Source organism: Hippoglossus stenolepis, chromosome 19 (assembly GCF_022539355.2).
Source record: "Hippoglossus stenolepis isolate QCI-W04-F060 chromosome 19, HSTE1.2, whole genome shotgun sequence".
Classification (NCBI taxonomy): domain Eukaryota; kingdom Metazoa; phylum Chordata; class Actinopteri; order Pleuronectiformes; family Pleuronectidae; genus Hippoglossus; species Hippoglossus stenolepis.
In genome coordinates, this window is record NC_061501.1 from 17,190,899 (window position 1) to 17,214,373 (window position 23,475).

At 42.6% G+C, this 23,475-nt stretch overlaps 1 protein-coding gene across 4 annotated transcripts in view; it reads left to right on the plus strand.

Moving 5' to 3' along the window:
- The first annotated feature begins 2,716 nt into the window (after positions 1–2,716).
- cnksr2a (connector enhancer of kinase suppressor of Ras 2a) overlaps positions 2,717–23,475 on the plus strand; it is a 35,853-nt gene continuing 15,094 nt past the window's right edge. For all 4 annotated transcript variants that reach the window (XM_035142932.2, XM_035142934.2, XM_035142935.2 and 1 more), the window contains exons 1-8: positions 2,717–2,896; positions 13,577–13,740; positions 14,707–14,909; positions 20,022–20,109; positions 20,677–20,718; positions 21,997–22,116; positions 22,418–22,477; positions 22,825–22,893. In XM_035142932.2, the coding sequence (XP_034998823.1) occupies positions 2,833–2,896; positions 13,577–13,740; positions 14,707–14,909; positions 20,022–20,109; positions 20,677–20,718; positions 21,997–22,116; positions 22,418–22,477; positions 22,825–22,893 (810 nt within the window). In that variant the 5' untranslated portion in view covers positions 2,717–2,832. The remainder of the gene's footprint in view (positions 2,897–13,576; positions 13,741–14,706; positions 14,910–20,021; positions 20,110–20,676; positions 20,719–21,996; positions 22,117–22,417; positions 22,478–22,824; positions 22,894–23,475) is intronic.

A 23,475-nucleotide genomic window follows, 5' to 3' on the forward strand; every position in this document is an offset into this window, starting at 1 on the left:
CTTGACCCACATTAGAGGTAATTGTGGCAAAAACATAAATAAACGAACACATGCTTCAAACATACGTAAACTCCAATCCGAGCCTTTTGTGAGGTTTAAAAGTAAGTTTGTTACATGAGTTTTTAAACCAACATGAAGTTATTGCATTATTTTATTTCACAAGCTCCGATTAGATGAACAGGGCGATGGCGTTGATAGGTGAGGAAATCTTGACTTCTGCATTTGGTTCCCTTCTTTCCTTCAATTTGTCCTTTTATGCTAAGCTAATCAGTAACTAGTGATCTAGTGGCTGACTGCGTATGCAACACGTGGACATGTTTTAAACCTCTCGTCTATAGTTCCTAGTTTATATCTTGGACCACAGAGGACGGCCGACACGTCTCCACTTCCTCCCGTTATCCAGAAATGCAGCCGAAATATTCTGGATGTGAATGCTGCCATAAGAGGTCATCTTTTGACGGGCTCTGAACACATCACCCCAAACATTAAGTTTCCAGCTGTAGCAGAGCTTGAACAATCATCTTTTTCCCTTTTCACCAGCAGAGGTCACAGTTGGGAAAGGAAACGCTAACAAGCCTCCCTCCGTTCACTGGATTACAGCCTCTATAGTGTGTGTGTGTGTGTGTGTGTGTGTGTGTGTGTGTGTGTGTGTGTGTGTGTGTGTGTGTGTGTGTGTGTGTGTGTGTGTGTGTGCATACATCCACCTACAGAGGAGATGACGCAGCAGTGAATCAGATCACAAGAAACCAGATCTGATTTTTATCTCCAGTGATTCTTGTCTCTTCCGTTTGTTGCAGCTAAACTGTGTCTGCAGTGAACTTGTGTGACTTCATTTCAGTTTGAAATGTGACTGAAATGCATGAAGGGTGAGATGGTCCTCCTTTAACACACACAAAACACACACACATGCACACACACACACACACACACACACACACACACACACACACACACACACACACACACACACATCACCACACTAATGTAACACAATAAATATTTGACGATTTGAGTAAATTGAATAATGTTTTAATTATATAAGGCGAAATACTGCAATGTGTTACAGGTGAGGAATTAATTTACAAGACTTGGAGGAGCTTTATTCTCTGATATACAAATTACTGCAGGAAGGAAAGATATAGAGTGAAATATTTCACTTTATATAAGTGTCATAACGATTCCTATAGATTAAATTAATGACATTGTGAGATTAAGGGTCTTTTTTGTCAAAGAAAGGGACTTTATAGTTGGTTTAGTTAAATTACATAAGTACTATCTAGATATTTCTATCCAAAAGAAAGTTTACAATTTATAGACGATTTTTCTTGAAAGGGACGCTCCTGCTAAATTCTTGAGAAATACAAAAGTTGTATTGTTATCTTTTAATAATGAGACGAACTTAAAATCCCTGTTGGGCCTTGGCAGAGGTACGAGCTCTACTGAGGGACATTCTTGTTCATTTGTTTGTGTCATTGTGAACAGGATTACACAAAAACTACTCGATGGATTTCCACGAAATTTGCTGGAAGGATGGAGCTCGGACCAAGAAAGAACCCATTCAATTTTGGGGTAAATCCTGAAAATATTTTAACCGCTGTCTTTAACATTATGAGACGGGGTGTTTTTCAACATTTTCACGGATTTTCACTGTGAATATTCCGATAGATCCTGATGAAAATATCAGGTCTGATATTTGTGAGAGTGCAATTTGGTGCAGCTCAATTGAATTGAAGGGGTCTGTAGACTGAACGCCATCCTATTTCGATCTGAAATTGAATCAGCCGGACGAACCAAACAATGCGGAAGCGTCCAAACACTTCGGATCTGGACTTTAGGCTCACTCCATCACTGCGAGCTAATGAGATGTAAATGCAGATAGATGATCTCATGGAGTGGAGGTGTGGGAGGTGGAGAGGTTGGCTGAGGAATTAAGTTTCCTCACACAGCGGAAAGTGAGTCCATACATCATGTTGTCGTGTTCCCAGAGGTGATACTCAATTCAATTTAAAAGTTTGATGTTTGCAAATCATTAAAATCTAAAATAACATCTCTCCCCCGTGTAACACACTCACACACTTCCTCTCTCTGTCACTCACACACGTCCTTATTAAACATCTTCTGAGAATGTATCTTCCCTCACATCTCCACGGTTCTATCGTCTCCCAGAGGGAATGCACTGATGTGTAGTGCGCGTGGAGCCACCCACTGGGTGCACGATATAATCATATCTGGAGAGAGAGGGAGAGAGAGAGGAGAGAGGGAGAGAGAGAGAGAGAGAGAGAGAGAGAGAGAGAGAGAGAGAGAGAGAGAGAGAGAGGTGCAGTCGTATATGTGGAGTCCGGTCTGACTTATCCACAGTGTCCTCCACTGCTGCTGCCGGTGACGGAGCGGTTGCGCACACACACCTACACACACTCCTCTCCATCTCTGTCGCACATGCACGCACACACACACACACACAGGGAAGCCAGGATCGGGCTGATGCACTAAAGAGAGAGAGAGAGAGGGAGAGGGAGAGAGGCGACACATGTCAGACCGGATCGCGCAGGGGAATGTACCGGATTCCGCTGCACACACGCCCGGGCTGTCCCGCTGCTGCGCTGCGTTAACGGGACACGACACCGGACTGTGCCAGGGGCGACAGGGGGGCCGGACCGGGAGAGTGTGAGGGGAGGGGTGGGTGGGGGACAGAAGGAGTCACCTGGCTGCAGATAGAGGGAGGGGAGGAAGGCAGGGAGGGGTCGTGGGGAGGTGTGCCCGCCTCACGGAGCTCTGTTCTCGGCTTTGCGACGCCGCTTGCGCGCAACGGAGACTCCGCGCAAAGTTTCCTCGATGGCGCTGGTGATGGAGCCGGTGAGCAAATGGAGCACGAGCCAGGTGGTGGACTGGATGAAAGGTACACACACACACGCACGCACGCACCACCCACACACACACACACACACACACACACACACACACACACACACACACACACACATCCCTAATGAATATCATTAATTACACTCCTGGATGCACATACACACACTGAGTGATCGTGACATTAATGAAGACAGAGGCGATGTTATGTTGCGTGGGAGCTGTGTGTGTGTGTGTGTGTGTGTGTGTGTGTGTGTGTGTGTGTGTGTGTGTGTGTGTGTGTGTGTGTGTGTGTGTCTATGCATCATCCAGGCACCTGATGATCACTTGGTGATGATGGTGGTGATGTAATGTGAAAGTAGCTGGAGGAGAATCAGCCAAACTTCATTGCTGAGTGCAGGGGCGGTTGTAGGAACTTTTGATTTGGGGGGCACAGATTCAAGGGGGTCACACTTGGCAAACAAGTAAAATATATGTTAAAGTTCAGATTTTAAATGGAAAACTAATTAGCACATCTATGTAGTGACAGTTGCGTGGTCAAGTACGACAGTGTGCCGGAGGATTAACGAAGTATTACGTAAGGGATTTTATCGACTTGGTATTGCAGTACCTCCAGGAACCAGCACAGAAGGTGGCGGTAATGCCGATGGTGGCCACCCGCCAATAAACCAATCATCGAAGAAGAAGAAGGGTTCCTGTGACATACAACTCAGATTGACACATCATTAACTAAGGCTACAGTAGCCTTGCTTTACGAATACCTCGTACGTACACATTGGAGGCTTCATCCAAAATGCTGTTGGCTCATTTTGAATAGGGTGATGTCATATGTTGCCAAGCGGCATTGTGGTTCCATCGTGTTGCTCGCACTGCGGCCGCGTACGGCAGAAGTTTTGCAAAGTCAACTTTTCACCGGCACCCTCCAATCAAATCGTGTTTTAAACCAACAAGTTCAATTGCCAGCCAATCAGTTCACATTGATACTAAAGATGAGGCAGCGGGCTGACCTGGTGTGTGTTGGTGAGGTTGAGGATTTTATTTCCCGTGTACTTCTCTTTAGCATTGTATTGATAGCTAGCATGCACGTTAGCTTGAAAGTCAGCTATGTTGTGTGTCCCAAGCAGGAAACTGTGATTGTTGTCGTTATGACGATCGCACTGGCACCAAGCGTTGGCTACTCCCACCTTCAAGCGTTAACGTTATACATTAAGACTAAAGACGGAGTAACATACCTTGTGTCATGACGTTGTTTGCGTTATTTTGTTATTTTGCTGTAATCTTGCATGTCTTTGTAATAGTGTGTTGCATTTTGTCACTGTTGGTGTTTAATATAATCTTGTGTCTGTGTTGTCACTTGACTTTCCAGCTGCGTTACGAGGTTTGTATTAAAACAAGCTGCCTGTGCATCCTCTTTAACTCGGAGCTCATCTTATATTGTTGTTCAGAACCCCCGTGATGCAGCCTTTGCTTGTTTACACTGAACTAAACAGAGCTGGCGGGATGCCGCCCCCGTGTGTGATTTTACATAGCGTGCTGGAATCAGAGGCGTGACATGTAACACAACAGCATTGGTGTCTGTATGGTTTTGTGACTACCTCTGCTGCTGGTTCAAAGCTAGAACAATGCCCCCAAATGCTTTGTTTGCAAGATTCCCACCTTGAACAGGCCTTACACAGCGATCCTCTCACTTTCATACCCTGGGATAGGGGGCACCAGGGAGCGGGGCTTCTCCTCTGACTGAGAAAAGAGGCTTTGAGCATGAAACGACTGACAAACTAGGATTGAGGTAAATTTACTCATCTTTTTAGTCTTAAAGCTTCTTTTTAGATTGTGAAAGATGTTCACTCCTGTCATCTTAAGAGTGATTAGTGAGTAAGGAGCGTCATTCTGGGTCTTTTAAGAAAAATAAATCAATATAAAACACACAAAAAGCCTAAATTAGTGTTTTAATATTTTACAAATCGTGTAAGAGCTACCCAAATACATTATGCTGCTTGACAATGCATTTTTTAAATCTTTGCTGTGACTAATGGTCCAACGTAGACGGTACGACACACAAATCAATCACTTACCCCTCATAAAACGTTTTCAGTTTGACTGGTTGCCAACATAATTTTAAAGACCTGTATATTGGCTCATCACAGTGTCGGTATCCGCCAGGCTTCCCCCGAAAACACCTGCCAAAAGGAGACCTGTCTCGGAGAAGACCGGTCCATTTACGAGATTTATTATCGAAATGAATCTAGTTTAAATTAGCAGTTAAGAGTTTTAGCCGTGCTGCCAATACTGCGAGTTCCATTAGGCAATTAATATCCGTCCAATTTGGCGGAAATGCCGTCGACGTGAAGGTCATTTCAAAAGGGTCCATTCAGTTCATAAAAGCAATTAAGGCTTCTTCAGAGGCTGTAAGTCTTTCTTGTTGAAAGCAGTGGACGGTGTCATGACATCTTAAAATCTCCTCCACGTTCCCAGCTGTCGACATTTCCTGAAGTCACCTCAGAGCCGGAAGGAACTTTATCGAGTCGGTGTCACTCGGTGCTAAAACAATATTTGTGGTTGGGTCTTTAAAGTGATGGCCCACCCAACGTCTAGATTCTCTCTGTCAAACTCTCATTCCCTCCGAGCGTAAAAAGGGAGTTGTAAAATGTTAGCAGTTGTTGGAAAGTGGAGGCTGTGGTCGGTTTGGATTCACAGCAGCTGTAATAACCTCCAGTCTGTTTTCACTGCGCACATTTTGACATGTCACAGCAGGAGAAGCAAAAGGTGAAACCATCATGATTATTATGTATCATGACAAAGATCTGTGCTACTTTTTGTAAACACATACTGAACAGGGCCATCTTGAACTGAAACGGTTGTTTTCCTTCATTTGGGGGGAAATGTTCTTATATTGATGCAGATTATTACATTTTTTTTGTCCGGTCGTTCTCACATCACATTTCTCTCGTCATGATGTCAAGGGCTGTAATTTATCGACTCTCTTCATGCTCAACTGTCAGCTTGAAATGATGGAACAACCTTGTCTCGGTCCCTTCTTTGCTGTTAGTCGTCTGGCGTTGGTTTCACAACGAGCTGTAGATCTTCCCTTTTATGACCAAACACCTTCCGTCTATTGGACGAACATTCGTTTTGTTATTCCTGCTGGACGCGGTTTGGACATAAGGTCAATAAGTCACGATATCCCTCCTTTCGTACCAGGAGAAGATATTTAACTGGTTTCACAATTTCAAATTCATTTCTGACCAGTTGTTTTCGAAGTAAAGGCGTTTTTAATTAATCTGAAATGACAGCGCCCCCATCAGGCCAGTTAGTATAAAGTTATAAACACATCAAGAGTGCACTTTTCAACAAAAGTGGTTTGTTTTTTAAATGCAAATTTGACTTTTTGTCCTTACAAGCGAAAGCGGTGACATCTTTCACGTGTTGGGACGTAGCATCGAGATGCATCATCGCTCTATGATCCACCAAACACAGCCCCGTCCAAAGAAAGATGACTAACGCAACTAATATTAGGAAACATGTTGCATGATCTCCATCATGTACGTTTCATGCATATAAAAGCACGTCAGGGAATTTATTCTGACTCACGTGCCTCAATAAAATGCAAATGTGGAAATATACATGATGTACTTTTCTCAGATCCTCATCATCGGATGGGTTATCGCTTGATCATGTGCATATGGCATGTGTTTATAAGTGCCCCTGTGTGTGTGTGTGTGTGTGTGTGTGTGTGTGTGTGTGTGTGTGTGTGTGTGTGTGTGTGTGTATACGTGTATATATATGTGTGTTTGTGGGTGGATGGTGAGTTGTTCGTCTCAGACCGTCTGTGCAGAACAGCTGACAGACACACACACCCGCTCTGAACAGAAGGCTCCACCCGGGTCCTCGGACATTTGCACACACACACACACACACACACACACACACACACACACACACACACACACACACACACACACACACACACACACACACTTCCATACAGTGTACACACACATACACAACACACGTGGCATGCCTTAGTGTGGTATTCGGTTCACTCTGGGTCTCTGGGGTGTGTCTGTGGCGACAGAGGTGAAACGTGATATACAGTATTTGGATACTGTGTGTGTGTGTGTGTGTGTGTGTGTGTGTGTGTGTGTGTGTGTGTGTACCATAACATACAGATCACATATACCACAGACGTTTGGGGCCAAAAGGTCTGGGTATTGTTGACTTGGCGACAGTGTTGCATTGGCACGACTGATGGGAGTGGCACACTTCAATAGTAACGTGAGATCCTACTGTACATTGCAGGGAATGGTGGGAATTCTTGTTCCCTCATGTTTGGCTCACACAAGAAGCCAGGGAACATTTTAGCTAATTTCTTCTGTATGAATTTAATTGCTGGATGCGACAAGACTCTTGAGAATGCAAAACATTTGTCAGATTCCGACAGAAGAGCCGGAGCCCGGTGTTTGTTGGTTCATTTGTGTGCGCGGCGCGAACATGTGGTGCTTTGGGAAATTAGGTCTGAAGTGCTTCAGTCAGTCGGAGGCCAAAGAGTCCGGGCGAGCCTGTAAAAGTCACGGCGCCATGACACAGCTCTGTACACTCACCTGCTGCCGCCGGCTCAGCGATGAAGCTCTGTGATTTTAAACAGTTTCTGTTTTGTTCAATTATGTTGAACCTTGTGCTGCCAGCGCACTCAACAAGAACTATAAGTGAGGAGTTTATAAAGTTCCCTTAATGGAGACAGATGTATGAAGGTTACCTGTTGGCATTTCAGCAGGTTTGTACATGCACTTTACTGACAACTCTAACATTTTGTAGTGGAAGAATAATGTGGTGTATATATATCTGTGTCTTCTACATGGATCATTATCTGGCTCCCAACTTACCTGGAGACCTGGTTGCTTTGGCCTTTAGTCTTTTAAGTACATGTGCGTGGCCGTGAATTGCATATTTAAGATCCTTTTTCTGGTTTTGATTTAAAAAAAAGATTCTTTGTGCCGACTATTCATGCATGAGGCATTTGCTGTTTTGTTTTCTAGCTTGTCTAATTACATTGGCACAAGACTGATGTGATAGAGCAAAAAGTCATCAATTACGAGTTTCCCCAGTCTGTTTCGCGGCTGACATTGGGATTCAAACTGGCAACCTCCTTGTCACAAACTCGCCTCAAATAGCTTCCGGGCTTCCGACATCCTGCAGTTGCAAATCTCAGGGACACAGTGAGAGCGCTCGTCCAACTTTTATTGTTCGAAGCTTCAGTGTTTGGAGCAGATGACACATAACCCAACAGAGAGGGCCAGATCTTTTATAGAACTCTCGAATATCCCAGAAGTCACCGCAAAACCGAGTTTTATTAGACGTGTGTGTGTGTGTGTGTGTGTGTGTGTGTGTGTGTGTGTGTGTGTGTGTGTGTGTGTGTGACAGAGAGAAAGAGGGTGTTTGTGGGAGTTTGGCTCGCCTGCTGTTGTGAAAAGTGTGCCTCTGTGGGAGTTAAATGTGTGAGTCAGCTATGAATCACACTTCTTCTGCATCAGTCAAACGCACACATGAACTCTCCGACAGTCACATACATGGACGTGCACATAAACATACTGCACATGCGGAGATAGTAGAGATTAGACGCCGAACCCACACAGACAGTTTATAGGAAAACAGCATTTTTACTGCATGATTGATTTCCAACCTGGGGATAGTTGTCCCATGCCTGCATTCACTAAACGTGCCAGGGGGTACAACAATAAAAAAAAGTCTAATAATCAACACAACAACAGCCAAAAATTACATATTGAGTAACTAACACCTCAGCAAGTGTTGGGAACGTGTGTGAGAGATGTGAAAAAAGAAAAAGGGGTGGCGGCCTCCCCCGTAGAGAGGACACACTCCTCAAGTAAATATAAAGTGTTTAAATATAAAGGGCTCATTCTAGGGTAAAACAACAATTTATACAATTTAGATGAAAACATTACTAGGATTATTTTCTGATAGATCCCTTTTCACGTAAATCTTACACACTGGACCTTTAAAAGTAATGAATAAATGGTTTGAATTGATATTTAAATCTAATTAAATGGGGATCTTAAAGTCACTGAGAGATTAGCAAACCCAGAAGTCATCAATAAAGGAATGAAACTTCGAGCTAAAGTCAGATAGATAGGTGAAACTTTTAGTAAAATGGATGAAATTGCAAAAATGCCTTGTTAGACATCAGAAACTTTTAGGTAAAACTAATCTGTAAAAGGTTAAAACTATGAGCTGAAAGTAAAAGATGTATTTCTCCAAAGAAACAGTTGAAATTGATCAAAGTAATGGCAATTTTTAAATGAGCTAATTTAGCTGTTGACCTGGCTAATGGAGAAGTGGATGATAAATGGCGGTGTCAGGGCTGTGAGGGAGTATTTAACAAATAATAAAAACCAGACCACTGCAGTAGAAGAACGTGTCCTTTTACCGCAGCAGCCATCCACTGTGTGAATTAACTGTATAGCACCATTTCAGTGTCTGTCTCCGTCCTGCGTGGGTGTGTGTGTGCACGTCGCTTACAATCGGACTCCTCAGTATTCAGGGCATTCACGCTCTCCCTCCCTGCCAGCGATAAGCGACGCTGATAATCAGTGAACTTTTGCCACGATGTGCATCTTCCCCTCTCTTTCTGCCTCTGTCTGTCTCTCTCAGCAGTTGTAACACTTTGACAGTGAGAGCCGACATTGTTTTAATCAGCTTCGCGTCTATTCGAAAATCAGTTGCTATTAACACCCATTAAAACACAAGTGTGGCTGTTGGAGGAAGAAGCGCTCCGATGCCATACTTGAGTAAAAAATGGCGTAAAAAAACAAATTTTAAAAATCCAATAAAGAGTCAAACATGAACACTACACATTGACTACACATGTTTAGATATTCGAAACATTAATCTGCTGGATTTTGGGACCCGGGGACTTTGTGAAGTCGAAGAGCTGAAAACGTCTTTTGCAGTTTACTCGTGCAGTTTTGTCTCGGCTGTCGTAGAGAGCGAAGTAGATGTGTCCCTTGACTTTGGACACAGCTCAGATCTGTCTTGTATTCGTTGTTTCACTTGATCCCAAAAGCTGTTGGGTTGTTCTGTTCCCATGGGCACTACAGGCATTGCTGTATTCCCCTGAAAGTTAGGGAACTAGGCTCAGCTGCATGTCCACATCATTTTATCCACAAACTTAATTGCCAGCACAAGTCCTGCTTTCCGAATCTGAATTTTGTATATATGAGATACAAATACAAATTATACATTATGCAGAATATCCCCCTTTTAGAGTGATATGTTTTTGCACTCATCATAAATATTCATGAACATTTAAGCAACATTTTCACATGTTGGCTGCTTTGATTCTGTCGGGTAGTTTAAAAGCCTAATTTGACTTTTGGGGGAATATGCTTATTTGCCTTCTTGATAAGTGTTGGATGAGAGGATTAAAGATTGTGCATCAGAGGAAAAGGAAAGAGCCGAGCAACACCTCAAAGGCTGACTGATTAATATTTTAGATTTCTCAACACATAACAAGGTTCACATGATACGACTGGAAAAAGCCACAAATAGTTGTTTTTTTCTGCTTATATTAATAAGGCAGCTTTAAGCCTTTAAGATGGGTGCACTCACTCCTGCCTCCATTTGTTATTAACAATAAGAAACACACAACATTTGGTAATTTATGATTTAATCAGCACAGTTTTTCTGGTGGTTATTGCAACATGGATATTGTGCACATTTTTCACCCAAATCAGATTTAAGACCAAGAGCATCCATCAACTTTTACAAGTCCCGCTCTGGTTCCTTCTCCCCTGGCAGCCCTTCTCCAAACCTCGAGTGAACCTGAGATGACCTTTAACATTAAAGCCAAGAAACCCCAAAATAAATCACCATTGAGAGGCTTATTTATTTATTTATTTTATTCTTATCAAGTCTTACTTCTTATGCGCGACACGAAGCTGCGATTCGAGATTTCACGTCAACTTGAAGAGTTTCGATAATGGAATCAATTTGTCGCGTCTCCTCGCAAAGTCAGATAATGTCGAACAGACGTTTCCTAATCTTTAAAACTGATTGCCGTGTTATTCATTTTAAGATCATATAAAGCTTTGCTGATTTTTATCTTTTAAAAGCTAAAATGAAGTGAAGGGATTTCAGGCATTTATATATATTTTTTTCTTTACAAACTCTTCTGCTTCAGATTGGGGGAGGGGAGGAAGAATTTGGAGGGTGCAGAAGCTGACAAATGCTGTTTGCTTGTCGCTGATGAGAGATGCTGTGCGTGCGTGTGTGTCTGTGTGTGTGTGTGTGTGTGTCTGTGTGTGTGTGCGTGAAATCGTTTGCATGCTACTTAGCAGCTGGCTTATGAGGTTTTTTCTTTTTCCCCATTTGCCTTTTTTGTTTTTTTTACCTCGTTTGCTTCCTCCACTCGCTTCCCATCCTGCTTCTTTCCCCATCTTTGATAGTGTGGTTATGATAGATGAGTGTATTATAAAGCGGGGACTTGGAGCAGGGGAAATCAATGCTCGTTCCTCAGAGGTGTGTGTGTGTGTGTGTGTGTGTGTGTGTGTGTGTGTTTGAAGTGTGTGTTTGCCAGTTGTGCTGTTTGTTAAGAGGTTAGAAGCTGGATACATTCATTGTTTTGGGAGCCAGGGGCTGCAGCTGAGCCGCTCTGTCTTGATCTGCTTTCCTTTGACTCAGCAAACCCTGCTCCAGCCAGACGAACACAAATACACACACACACGCACACAAACACCAACGATGCACGCACCCACACACACACTTGCAATTCTGGAGAGATTGTCCCACACACACTCACAACACAATCAGAGACGTCCATTACCCCTTTTTGCTCCTGTCTCCTGACTCCTGGTTCAGGAACAAGACTTTGTTTTGGTTCCTTTGGCTGCAGTGTCAGTAAATACTGCTGATCTGAGGCCACTTTGTTTATAGAACTATAGTAAAATGTCGTATATTTTCTCGTTTGCTGGCGTTTTGGTCAGAGGTGCACAGCAGCCGTCACGGGTCAGCGTGCACAAGTGGTTCTTTCCCAGGATAAATTGCTGACAATGTAGAAGTTCGATGCTGTAAAATTAATTAAGTGCAAAGGATTCATTAAAGTGGTTCTGCACCAAAAACCACACACAGCTAACAACAGCACGAACCCTTAAATTGTTGTTTAAAAGTTTGGCAAAAGCCGTAAACTGGACAGAGTTTATGCAACTATGACTGTGGGCACTTGGTACTGACAGAGTACTGACCCTTCACGCATCATAGTTCATTTGACCAACCCAAAGCCTTATTGCTTTTAGTAGAAAACAGACTTTTAAAATGAATCTGCCTCACAACTCTGACAATTAATCCCAGTTCACAGTGCACAAACTCTGATGAAAATCACCTTTATACTCTTAATTTTGAATTCGTGAACCGTTGTGGCCAAAACACACATCTTCATCAGTCCTTAAGTGGACAGGCGCCGAGGAAGAAGAAAACAAAATACCTTAAAATACCCATCGGTGTCTCTTAAAGCAAACTGGATATCGTAATTCTACCTTATCCGCCTCTGGTTTTGCAGCCATGTTGAGTTGAAATCTGCAAAAAACGGCAAACAAGCTGAAATGGCTCATAAAAGGTGACACGGCAGCTGTTGTATTATCTGAGAAGCGGTGGCACACGCAGCAGAAAGATGTTGTACATTCTCTCGTGCAGCCTAAAAGAAATCTGCCGTCCCCGCAGACAGACTGAGGAAGACGATAACTGCTGGTGCGGGGTATTGAAGAGGAAGCTGATTAGTGCCTGTGGAGTGAAGCCTATAATTTCAAGAGGGGATGCGTCTGATTATCGATCGGGGGGGATGACAGAGTTGAAGAGTGTCTGAAATGTGGACGGGTCACAAAGAGTGATGGGGTTTTGTGGGGATGAGTGTCACTTCCAGGGCTGAGTGCCAATCATTTCCAGGTTCCTTGTGTGTTCTCTCATAATTGCCATAAATATAGATTTGATTATATGTGATTTAAAAGCACCTTCAACCCTCAGTGGGATCACACTACAACAGGCTTTCAGAAGAAATGTGATTTGAAATGTAGTAGATAATAAATAGGTGGATGAAATAATATGTAGCTCGACTAACGCCCTTTTTTTTTAACTTCAAAACAGAATAAGCGAATAACTGCAGCTGAGTTCTCTTATTGTGAGTAAAGGCTGCTGCGCACTAGAGGATAATCGGGCAGATTTTTAGACCTGATTTGCCCGTTCCGACCGTCTCGGGGGTGTTTTCCCGACTGGAGCTCATCCAAATAATCCTGACGTGTGGTTTACAAAATAATCTTAATGCTACCGATTGAGTCGGAGCCTCCCCAATCTCGAAAACAATCAGCTCAGACAGAAACCCGCAATAAGCGTTGCCAACTGGATGTTGCGAACTTTTACAGCTGCGATTAAAAAAACGAAATAAGTTTCAAAGGTGGCGGTATTGCGCCTAAAAGTTGTTTTGCCAATCGCCATTAAAAAAAACTGAAGAAGAAGAAGATATGGCGAGTCGATTCCAAGTGTGTGGTCTGACATTCTCACCAAATCGTCCAGTGTGTACATTCTGATGATTATAAGATTAAAAGTCGTTTTAAATCTGTCGTTATGTCTCCCACGTCTTTTTAAATCGGTCAACAGTTGAGAATCCTCTAGTGTGCAGCAGCCCTAACCTGGACAATGTGTGTGTTTGCTCCAGGTCTGGACGACTGTCTGCAGCAGTACGTGTGTGTGTTTGAGCGCGGAGGGGTGTGTGGGGAGCGGCTGCTGAGGATCAGCCACGCCGAGCTGGAGGAACTGGGAGTTTCTCGCATCGGACACCAGGAGCTCATCCTGGAGGCCGTGGACTTGCTCTGCGCTCTGGTGAGTTTGCTTGTTTTGTAGTTTGGCTGCAGAGCTGCACTGGACTGTTTTAAAGCCGAAACCTTATTGTGCAACGTTCTGCTCGAATGCAGGAAGTAAATCTGCAGCATCCAGAGTTTAATCTGCGAATCTCCCAATTATCACTTCCACAACAGAGAAGCTACTTCTAACTTAATGAGTCAAAACATCCTAAATGTAAGTGATATCTGCGAGATCTGTAAAAGAGACGAATATCATGTCTTGTTCAAAGGTTTCCTCAAACTCTTCCCAATATATTAAATAAAATAAAAATGTAAAAACAAGTACACAAGTCAATTTTTATTAAATCCAGAAAGTGACAAGTTAATCACCATGCCCCCTTGAAGGGTTCATCCGCAAGTAATTAAATGTTAGTCAGCACTTTGCCATTATTGCATTGTGTACATACTGTGTGATATTCAATGCTGTGTTTTGTTGAGTCAATAAAAATGACTATAAAATAAAGAAGTTATTTTAGCAGAGTACCAATTTCAATTGTATTATATTATTTTTACTGATAACAATGTGAGGACCATTTTCATGCTGTGGCTGTTGGTTTCCAGACACCACATCTATAACTATTTGTCATATTTATAAAAGCTATCTGTCTCTTTTAGGTGAAAACACAAGTTACAAAATGAAATAAATAGAAAAATAAAATAATAAAGAATACTAAGCTGCATAGCTGTCTAATAAATGTGGGAAGGTAAAAAGTACATTTCCCTCTGAAATTCAAAGTAACACTCCTCCTCTGCCACGGCCTCGTTGCAGTCAGCATGATGACTCTCTCTCTCTTCTAAATATATAATATCAAGTTCTAATATGCAGCCGACTTCTGAAGAAACCCTGGTAAACATGTTGACAAATAAGAATCTACATTTCATTCCTGGTGGTTCCCTGTCTGGGGTTTTAGTTCATCTGTTTTTATCCGTGTCTGTGCGGGTTCAGAACTCGGGTCTGGAGACGGAGAGCGTCAGGACTCTGGCTCACAAACTCGGCGCCTCGGCCAAAAACCTGCAGAACTTCATCTCCGGTCGCCGCAGAAGCAGCCAATCGGAGAGCAGGTCCTCGCGGCGGCTGCCCAACGATCTGCTGACCTCTGTGGTCGACCTCATCACCGCCGCCAAGAGCCTGCTCGCCTGGCTGGACAGGTAAAAAACAAAAACTCTGCTACTCTGCGGTTTTATTGCACATACGTTGTTATGATGTGTTGAGTTCTAATGCAGACTGGATTTTAAGTACGAGCATTCAACCAGTCAAACAACCAACCAACTAATCAGTCAATCAATTATTCAACCAGTCAACCAACCAGTCTATCAACCAACCAGCCAGTCAACCAACCAGTCAGTCAACCAACCAGCCAGTCAATCAATCAATCAACCAGCCAGCCAACCAGTCAATGAACCAGTCAACCAACCAGTCAATCAATCAATCAACCAGTCAGCCAACCAACCAGTCAATCAGCCAGTCAATGAACCAGTCAATCAACCAGTCAATCAATCAATCAACCAACCAACCAGTCAAGTATTTGTTCTTCATTTGCTTTGTCACTGACGAACATCAGATGGTTGTTTATCAGTTGAATAAAGAACAACAGACCTTCAGTCAGTGAGTGAGGCTCCATGAATACAAATCAGCAAAGTGTTGTTTGTCTACGAACACCAACTTCTCCTTAAGCAAACATAAGAAGAAAGAAAACTCCCTCAGGGAAACGTGATCCACCCACAGCCGCCAACGTCCAAAGAGAAATACATCTGAATCCAGCACGAAGAGGCCAGAGCAGCGACTCTGTTCAAATACAGATGGTTCCCAAACTTTTTCATAAATAAACATAAACATTTTAAACTTAGATTATACTGTAGATACAACCATGTTTGATTGATGGGTAGATAGATAAGTAAACTACAATCTGAGATACACTATACAAGGATATAAATGGACTGTTATACACAGCAAATTTGTGCAGATCAGGGTATTCCGAAAATATTGTTTATTTATAAATATAATATTCCAAAAACGTGAAACCATAAATCAATAAGTCATTTCAGTGGTTATTGGCTCTTAAATGTTAGTATTTTTAGGTTTTTATTATTTTTCTACATTTTACAGTCATAATGAGTTAATTAACTACATTTAAAAAAATATAAATATTGGTATCTCTGTCTTTGATCTGTCTTTGATCCAGCACTGGTGAATGCATGCTTTCTACCATATGTTTTTTGTCTACACCGACTCTCCTGCAGCTGCTGCTTGTTGACATCTTTTAAGAAATATGTTATTTTTTTCAGGGGGATCATGTCAGACCCTTTTCTCACCATGTTTTTCCGTCTCTCTCCTTCGCTCTCGTCTTCTCTGTCACTTCATTTATTCATGACACGCCACGATCTCCTGCACACGACACAGCAGATACTGAACTAAAGGTCTTTGACATCGGTTCTTGAAATGCCAGGCACCCACATCTGTCCTGAGGCCATCTAGACACACACACACACACACACACACACACACACACACACACACACACACACACACACACACACACACACACACACACACACACACGTATAAAAAGATGCAGTCATGTCCACAATCACGCCCACGCACACTCGCACACAAACACACTAGCACGCCGTCACGCTTCCACACGCACTGACACACACTTAATGCAAGTGCACACGGGGTCGCCCACGCAGAGCGATGCCACTGTGAATGGCAAAGCGACATTGAGCGAGGGATAGACTCAACAGATCTGCAGCTCTGCGCTCGCTGCTTTCACACACCAAATGTGGAGAAACGAGCGTTTTCCAGCTGCGCGAGGTCACGCGAGCAGATTTAACAAGCGTACGATCGCAGAGCAGCTTTTATTCCAGTGAAACATCATCTCCTAGAATCGATTTCCACTGCTGAAGAATAGCAAATGAGCGGGGGAAACAAGCGGGATAAGAGGAATAGGAGCCGCGTGGTGGGCGATGTGCTGAATTCATTAGTTGACACTAACGACGTGGAAAAGGTTATGATTTCCATGCATGTTAGGGCCCTAATCTGTGTCGTCCCTCCTAATAGCTTTACAACTCAGGCAAATTAGCACAGACCGAGTTACAAATGAACTTTTATCTCCCTCGGATACGTCGCAGATGATGTCTCCTTAAATGTACAGTATGTACTCTTCTCTTCCTTTGTGGTGACGAACACAATTTTCGTCTCCGCGCCGACATCAGACCGCCGAGCAGGGCAGGAGGAGAACCCGTCCCCTTTGTAGCCGTCAGGGAGGAAAGTGGGTTCATCTCTGCACGACGACTGAAATTGGAAGTCGTGTTTCTGCGTCTTTGAACTCCTCGTTTTCTTCTTTATGTGCACATTTGAAAGCGTCTGCCTATGAATTAATAACAGGACCACGCAGACTGGAGTTTTACGTGTGGTGTGTTCTGCTGATTGCCTCAAAATGCAGTTGTAGTTCTCGTTCTCTTTTTTTTTTCGTGTTGCTATTTTTAACCAATATAGTAGATGAGGAGACTATAAATTCCCATCCAATGTGGAGGACAGGGCTGAGTGGTATTGACTGAATCGATAATACCCACTGAGGAGTAACTCAGAATTAACATGGTGATATTCTGGGATGCACACACGCAAGTGTCAATTGTGTGAGTCACCGATTGTCGGGCCGTGCCAAGCTTTTGTCTTGTGTAAGTCATGAACTCACTTTGTTATAAATTTCAAGTATCAGATGATGTGGAGGAGGAGGAGAACAGTGACTCATTTTCTATTTTGGGGAATCTTCAGGTGTATTATCGCCTGTATGCACTTGATATTCACCACAGGAAAAAGGGAAAGATGTGTTCAGATCGGTATCGAGCAGAAACCTTTATTATGTACTTATTTACTCCTGAGAGGGACGAGAGAAACTTATTGTTTGACCTTTTAGTTTTAGGTTTTTTCCTTTTAATTGGATTATTTCCCCCAAAAATTCGGTTTTTAAAGACGTTTTTCCTATTCACGTCAAGTTATATGGGATAAAACATATCAATACTATACTAATAATCATGATAAAATATAAAATAGAAACTACTATTAATATTCCTTTTCTGTAAACGCTTTGGAGCAACAGTCGCCATAATACTACTAATGTAATGTTGCCGTGATGCCAGATAATTGGCTGTGAGAAGTGTCGCCTCTCTGAGATCTGCTGTTAAGGGGATTTATGGACGTCTGCTCACATCAGAGGTCGGAGTTGACGACCTCAGAACGTGTTCGTCCCACTGAATAAAAACAAATCGTGAATCATGTCCGAGTTTTCAGATCTGACCCAATTGTGGCTCTAAATTCAACAGAAGTGGCAGCAATCGGGTGCCAAAGGTTTTTCGTGACCTAAATGACCTTAAGTGCATGACGCCGTCAGACTCAGGTATTTTCTCGCGCTGTATCGTCGGAGCTGTGTATTCCGAGTGTTGTCTCGGGGTTGGAAGCTGATCGTGAGCAAACAGTCTGTGTAGCCTTAGGTCCTGCGTATATATAGCACTCAGCCTCAATACTGATGACCCAAATCACACACACACACACACACACACACACATCACAGATAAATCATACACGAGAGGCTGTGGCCGAAATTTTTATCCGGGTCTTTAGAACAATGACGTGAAAGTAATGGTGTGTGTCTCTCTGTGTGTCATTTTATCACCATATTGGTTTTGTAGCCATAATGTACATTAGCCTGAATGTGTTGTGTTATCGTAATGACTTTGTGTATCAGAAACACTTTACATGCATTGGTCCCTTTGTGTGTGCGCATGAAATCATTAGCAGCACATTTCCTTATCGCTCGCACCCGGTTCACACCTGAATAGTCTATTATGTTACAATACACCAGGGGCCCCATTAGGAAACCTTGTGTTCGCACAGAGACCCTCATATCAAAACCTTCTTCTCTCAGGAAAATGGGATTTTATAAAAATGAACTTGCCGGCAGAATGTGCTCTCTTCATTGAAAACCACGATAAACACGGATGATGCCAGTGGCAAAGCACTGTTAAGCATAATAAATCCAAAGTGGCCCAATAACGTTCCGCACATCAGTTCATTTTAGTCAAAAGAACATCCAGGCCTAAACTGTGCTCCTCTCTGTTTGTTTGTTTCCAAACCCTGGGTTGAGATGATAAGTCAGTGGGAGCTGTGTAAATTGGAGCACTGGGAACAGGGTGGCCCATTTACCTGGTTCACTAATGCAGCTTCATTCATCCACCGGAGCTGTGTCCTCCTCTCTGCTGTGAGTCTCAAGAGGGACGACGTCAAGAGGGTGTTTTCTCCAGTTTCCCCCCGAGTCTACCTGCAGTGCTCAAACTGATATCACTTTACAGTTCTGCTTTTGTGAGAATTAATATTCATTCCGGACATTTAGAGCCTTTGTCCACTGATCAGTGAACAGCAGCTCTTTCTCTGAGACTGAGGCAGCTGCATTTGACATTTTTCTAACCTTGTAAACATGGACCATATTCACATCGGACAGAACATTAATCATTTTAATTAGCTGTGGTAGTTAATTAGGTGGAATGCAATCTGAGGCTGGTGCACACGTGCAGCTCTTCCAAGTTTAGGGAATGTTTATTATGAAGACACGTTTTTTAGTGTAGGGTGAAAGTTGTGTTCACAACTAGTGATTATTTTCATTATTGATTAATCTGCAGATTAGTTTCTTAATAGTATAATAAAATGGAGGGAAATCCTGAGGAGCATCAATTTCTCCGTTTCTCTAAATCAAAGGCTTCAAATGTCTTATTATATCTGACAAAATGTCAAATACCAAATATATTAAGTTTATAAAGATATAAAACAAAAGCAGAAACCCCCAGTTTTAACAGGTTATTAACTGAAGTTTGTCTTGGTTAAAAAATTTACAGAAAAACTAAAAATAATTAAAAACGATTGATGCTTATTTTCATAATTTATTAATCCGCCAATTATCAATTTATAGTTTAGTCTGTAAAAGGTCAAAAGAGCAAGATGCTTGTTCCTGAAATCACGAGAAAAAATAGGAAGCAGCAAAACATTAGATTTAAGAAACAGGAAGCAGCAAATGTTTGGTTGCTTGAAAACTGACTGAGTCGTACACGACTTCCACTTCTTGTGTTTGTGTGTAAAGCCACTGTTGTCATCTGTTTGTGTGTCTGCCCCCTCTCTAACAATGCTGCTGTCCGTCTCTCGCTGTGCATTATCTAATGCAGCAGAATCATTATGAGACACACCGGTGTGTTATCTTTTCCTCCCAGGTCTCCGTTTGCTGCAGTGGCAGACTACTCAGTAACCCGAAATAATGTCATTCAGCTCTGCCTGGAGCTCACCACCATTGTACAGCAGGTGTGTGCAATTGTTTGTGTGTGTGTGTGTGTGTGTGTGTGTGTGTGTGTGTGTGTGTGTTGTTGTTTTGAAGGCTGATAGCTCTTATTCTCCTCTACTTCAAGTCTGAGGCAGAGGGTTGTCATATCCCCAAAGAACAGGTGTGTGTGTGTGTGTGTGTGTGTGTGTGTGTGTGTGTGTGTGTGTGTGTGTGTGTGTGTGTGTGTGTGTGTGTGTGTGATGCAGCAGCCTCAGACTCTATTGCTGCATCCTTGAATGAGTCTTTGCTATTTACGTCTTTACCTTCTGTCTATTGCATGGCTGGTGTGTGTTTGTGTTTGTGTGTGTGACTGTGTGTGTGTGAGAGAATAAAAAGATAAATGTGTTTGTTTGTGTGGGCGTGTTTTTATCTGCGAGGGTACAGACGAGATGTGTGCAGGTGTGCGGTTCAGCAGTGTGAGGCCTAGACAGTGCACAGAAGTGGCAGCAGGATGGGGTGGTGTGTGTTTTTGTGTTTGTGTGTCAGTGTGTGTGTGTGCAAGACAGGATGTTCTGCTCGCGCTACATTAAATTCTGCTTGTCCCTCAGGACTGTACCGTGTTTGAGACGGAGAACAAAATCCTTCATGTGGTGAGTCCTGCTTCCTCGGCCAGATGTCGCTTATTTGCTCTGTTGATGGGAATCTTCCAGTTTATTTTTATTTTTTTCATACAATTTCATTCTTATGTCGACAAACAGAAGCTAAAGCTCTTGTTCTCATCTTTCAATGAATATGATCGGTGATTGCAGTAGCATTTAAAAATTTATTTTAACTTTTCTACTGCCAGGAGGTGATTAGCGTAGCTTAGCATAGAGACTGTAAGCAGAGGGAAACAGCTAGCCTGGTCAGGATGGAACATTTACTCAAGAAGTGGTTTAATCAGAATTAATCCTGATCATAGATTAAATGATATGAAATGATTGGCAGTTGTGCAGATACCTTTGGTTTTCTTTGTGCAGGATTTGAATTATGTTTATTATTCGTTTCCATCCCGATGTAATAAAAAGTCTGTTGAGATTAAATCAAATATAATAAACTCAGCAGCGACTCGTCCTTCCAGAGGAAAGCCCACGTCCCGTCCTCTCTGGGTCAGCGCCTCCTGAAGAGACGCGTACGGTTAATTGACCTTTTCGCAGCAGACACAGGTGTCTCTAATAACATCACTAATTGCTGCGGTGCGGCGCAGTAACGGCTGAAGCGGCGCCGGCGCCTCTGTTGTTAGTTCCACCTGAGCCTCATTACGACGAGTCGACGTGTCTGCGGTGAAACAGACGATGAAGCCGATTCATGTGGTAACAACCAAGAAATAAACATCAAGATGGACATTATTTTTATATAATGTGGAGAAAATAAAAATTGGTTCTGCACCTGCTGCAAAAATCCAAAACACGATGAGTATCACACATGAGTGTGAGAATAAACTCACACCTTCTGTATGTCACTCTTAAATCTTTGCTGTAGATTATCCAAAATAAATACGTTAGTGTGGAGGAAGAAATACTGAGAACAATCTGCAAAAAATAACTAAGATTACTTTTACTTACTATTACTTACTCCTTATTATTTGAACTGACCCTTTAAAATGCTACGACAATCATCAGTAGTCAACCAGAGCTGCTGCAGCTGTTGTGTCGACACATGGAGGAAATCGTAATACATAAAACATTCAAATAAATAAAGAGACAAGACCAGTTAGTTATTAAAAAAAGTCACATTTTGACAAATCTGAGTTACAAGTTTTTCTTATTGTGTTTTCTTAATAAAGCAGCACCAGTGAACCTGTTTATAATGTTTCTTCTTCTTCTTCTTCTTCTTCTTCTTCTTCTTCTTCTTCTTCTTCTTCTTCTTCTTCTTCCTCTTCTCTGCAGTGTAAGACCCTGTCCGAGGTGTGTGAGCACATCGTGTGTGTGTCATCAGACCCTCTGGTTTCCCAGTCGGCTCATCTGGAGCTGGTTCACCTCACCAACATCAAACCCTCCGAAGGACTGGTAATGACCCTGTTTGACTTTGAACTGGTTTGTACTGAATGTGGAAACTGTAGAGGAGTTTGAATCTGAACTTTTTCTTATGGACGTCAACATTGCAACTATTTAACTTGAAAGAATCCCAGTATAACCATCTTGTCTTGCCTCTTCTTCAATGGTTTAATTACACCTGACTGGGGATTTAGCGCCAGTAACTCCTACTACTACGCAGAATTTCTAAAAATTCGAGCTAAGAACGATGACTTGTTCCTAGTTGACCTGAATTTAACGAAACCTCCTTCTTTTCTGTTCTTCTGTCCATCAGGGAATGTACATCAAGTCGACCTACGACGGCCTCCACGTGATCACAGGAACCACTGAAGGGGTGAGAGGATCAAAATCCTTCACATCATAAATTACAGCCAAACACTCGGCGTCGCTGAATCTGTGGCATAAATAAATACCCAGTGAAGTAGATTCACATCCAGACGGAGATCGTACGATACACAAAACAGAGTCTCACTCAGAGTATCTGCAGAACTGACATTTAGTGCTAGAACAGCTCATCAGATTCCAAAGGGACGACTCCTCAAGGCGTCTCCTCTGTTGTGTTACAACCTGTCTAAGTGCGATCTGTTGTAAAAGTTGCCCTCTATTGTATTCAGAGATCAATAAGTTCAGATCATTTCATGGTTTTCTCTTTTCTCTCTCTCTCTCTCTCTGGCTCTGTAGTCTCCAGCCGACCGCTGTAAGAAGATCCATGCAGGAGATGAAGTCATTCAAGTCAATCACCAGACTGTGGTGGGTTTCTTACAGTGTGTGTGTGTGTGTTTAAAAATGTATTTTCATATTGATTAGGTTCTTTTCTGCTGAATAAGTAGTTTTGACTCTTTTGCTGCTGTTAGAGATTTGAAGCGTTGACATCACAGCAGGAAAAACATACCAACGTATCTTTTGTGTTGCAGAGTTGAGAGAGTTAACATTGTCAGAAAAGATAAATCCCTGCAGATGCATCTCATTTGAAATTCGGCGTGTTGACGTTTATTGGTTGAGCCACCGCTCTGTTCACATCTGTGTTGCAGATTGTGCCCTTAGTTTACAAGGTGAAGATGCATCGTGCATTTCTGTTAACGTAATCAGATCCTCTGACCCTTCCTGCAGCTCCTCCTGCATCACGATCACATCTCAGATCAGTCAAGCAAATGCAATTTAAAGAGCTGCTCCTTGGTTTTAATGAGAAAGTTATTGCCTCCAACAGCAAACAACCTGTTCTTGTCTACAGGATGTTTTTGGCCACAAATCTCCCACAAACAGAAGCGTTGGTACAGTTCTGCGCAAAAAAGTGCCTTGAAAAGAGGAGGAATAAATGATAAGAAGCGATTG